The sequence below is a fragment of the Notothenia coriiceps genome, unplaced genomic scaffold (genome assembly GCF_000735185.1).
Source record: "Notothenia coriiceps isolate Sejong01 unplaced genomic scaffold, NC01 NC01_scaffold00034474, whole genome shotgun sequence".
Lineage (NCBI taxonomy): Eukaryota > Metazoa > Chordata > Actinopteri > Perciformes > Nototheniidae > Notothenia > Notothenia coriiceps.
In genome coordinates, this window is record NW_011367175.1 from 1 (window position 1) to 2,053 (window position 2,053).

Below are 2,053 nucleotides of genomic sequence, written 5' to 3' on the forward strand. Positions count from 1 at the left end.
TTCTTACACACACACACACACACACACACACACACACACACACACACACACACACACACACACACACACACACACACACACACACACACACACACACACACACAAAGAGAGAGATGCGCAAGGCAGTCATGTCATAGTTAAATGTTAATTTTACAGTTGTCACGCACGCACGCACGCACGCACGCACGTGGTAAGAGCAGGCTTCATAAACAATCCTCTGCCTTTCAGTCGCTCAGTGTTTCCACTGATCTCACATCAGTGCAGCGGCTCAGAGAACATGGCACTGGCCGACACAGAGCGCGCAGTGACCAACTGCAGCGACCCGGGCTCCCTGTTCTCAGAGATTATCGAGCTCAATGTCGGGGGACAGGTTTATGTTACCAGACACAAAACTCTCGTGGCCGTCCCAGACTCGCTGCTGTGGAACATGTTCAGCAAGAAGTCACCCAAAGAGTTGGCGAGGGACAGCAAAGGGCGCTACTTCTTGGACAGGGACGGCTTCTTGTTCCGCTACATCCTAGATTATCTCCGAGACCTGAACTTGGTCTTGCCGGACTTCTTCCCGGAGAAAAGTCGGCTGCAGAGGGAGGCTGACTTTTTCCAGCTGCGGGACCTTGCCAAACGCCTTAGCCCCCGGGTGAGTAAGGACAATTCAATCTGCGAGGAGATCAGCCAGAGCGACACGGAGGAAGGTGCGCAGCAGTGCGGCTCCTCTGCAGGCATTGAGACTTTACGCGCCATGTCGGTCAGCGGGGCCACGTGCTCCCCGTCACTGGACTCCAGAAAGCCGGGCTATATCACGATAGGATACCGAGGGTCGTACACCATTGGCAGAGACATCCAAACCGACGCCAAATTCAGGAGAGTGGCGCGCATCACGGTCTGCGGGAAGACGGCCCTGGCCAAGGAAGTGTTTGGAGACACGCTGAATGAGAGCAGAGACCCGGACAGACCCCCGGAGAGATACACATCCCGGTACTATCTCAAGTATAATTTTCTAGAGCAGGCATTTGATAAGCTGACCGAGGTGGGCTTTCACATGGTGGCCTGCAGCTCCACAGGCACCTGCGCCTACACCAGCAATGATCCAAACGAGGACAAAATTTGGACAAGCTACACTGAATATGTCTTCTGTCGGGATCAGTAAACATGTCAAGTTTATGTAAATAGACATTTCTTAATCTAGAGGGGGATGTCTTAAAACAGTATTGCATTTGCTGTGTTGAATGGTATCGCTTTTCAAGGGCGAGTGAATGCGAAATATTGCTTCATTATTCTAAGAATAGACAAATAAAAGTAGCCTATTACCACGTCTGTGGTAAAACAGATACAGCGAGATGCCACCATATAGACTATACACAAGAGTAGTTTGGATGTTAAAAGTGTGCAAACATAGTTTGAGTGTACACAGTACACACCCATCCAAAACAGTTTTGTGTATAAGCATCAAGAAGATGTCATAATCATCTGCACCCCATAGAACTGCATATCAATGTTTCTGTCATTTCTGACTCAGTGCTGTGAGAATTGAGTGGCATCCAAAAACAGACAAGCAGCGATTAGTATTCAGTGTTATTGTAATTTGTCGGCTTGCTCGATCACATGTTTGGCCAAGTTTTGTATCTATTAGACTTGGATACATAGCAGTTCTATGACATTCTACAGTGTATGTGATTGCTTGTTAGAGTTCTTCTGTTCAAATGAAATAAAATCTTGTATTTGGTTATTCTCAGCCTCTTTGCCAAACATCCCATATTTCTCTCAACGTTGTCTGCACACAGTGTCTAGGATAAAAATACTAGCATTCATCTCCCTGCAACCTTTTCAACTGTAGTCTGAGGGTAACCAAAGAGTCAGCCTCAAAGAGCGATGCCAGCCATCATGGCACAGAAGCGGCTAGTCAACAAAGTCTGTCACAGTTTTCACTTAAAAAATACCAACATGAACTTTGATTGACTAATCACATCTATTTTCTATTTGACCTCGCCCTGTTTCAGAAGCAGAAAACCTCTGGATATAATTAGCATGTAAATACTGTAGGAGGACCGTTGTC

At 47.1% G+C, this 2,053-nt stretch overlaps 1 protein-coding gene across 1 annotated transcript; it reads left to right on the plus strand.

The window, feature by feature from the left end:
- The first annotated feature begins 68 nt into the window (after positions 1-68).
- On the plus strand, positions 69-1,722 carry kctd12.1 (potassium channel tetramerisation domain containing 12.1). The gene has a single exon (XM_010790627.1). It carries the CDS (start codon positions 278-280, stop codon positions 1,145-1,147), a length of 870 nt encoding a protein of 289 aa, XP_010788929.1. The 5' UTR covers positions 69-277; the 3' UTR covers positions 1,148-1,722.
- Positions 1,723-2,053: the final 331 nt, after the last annotated feature.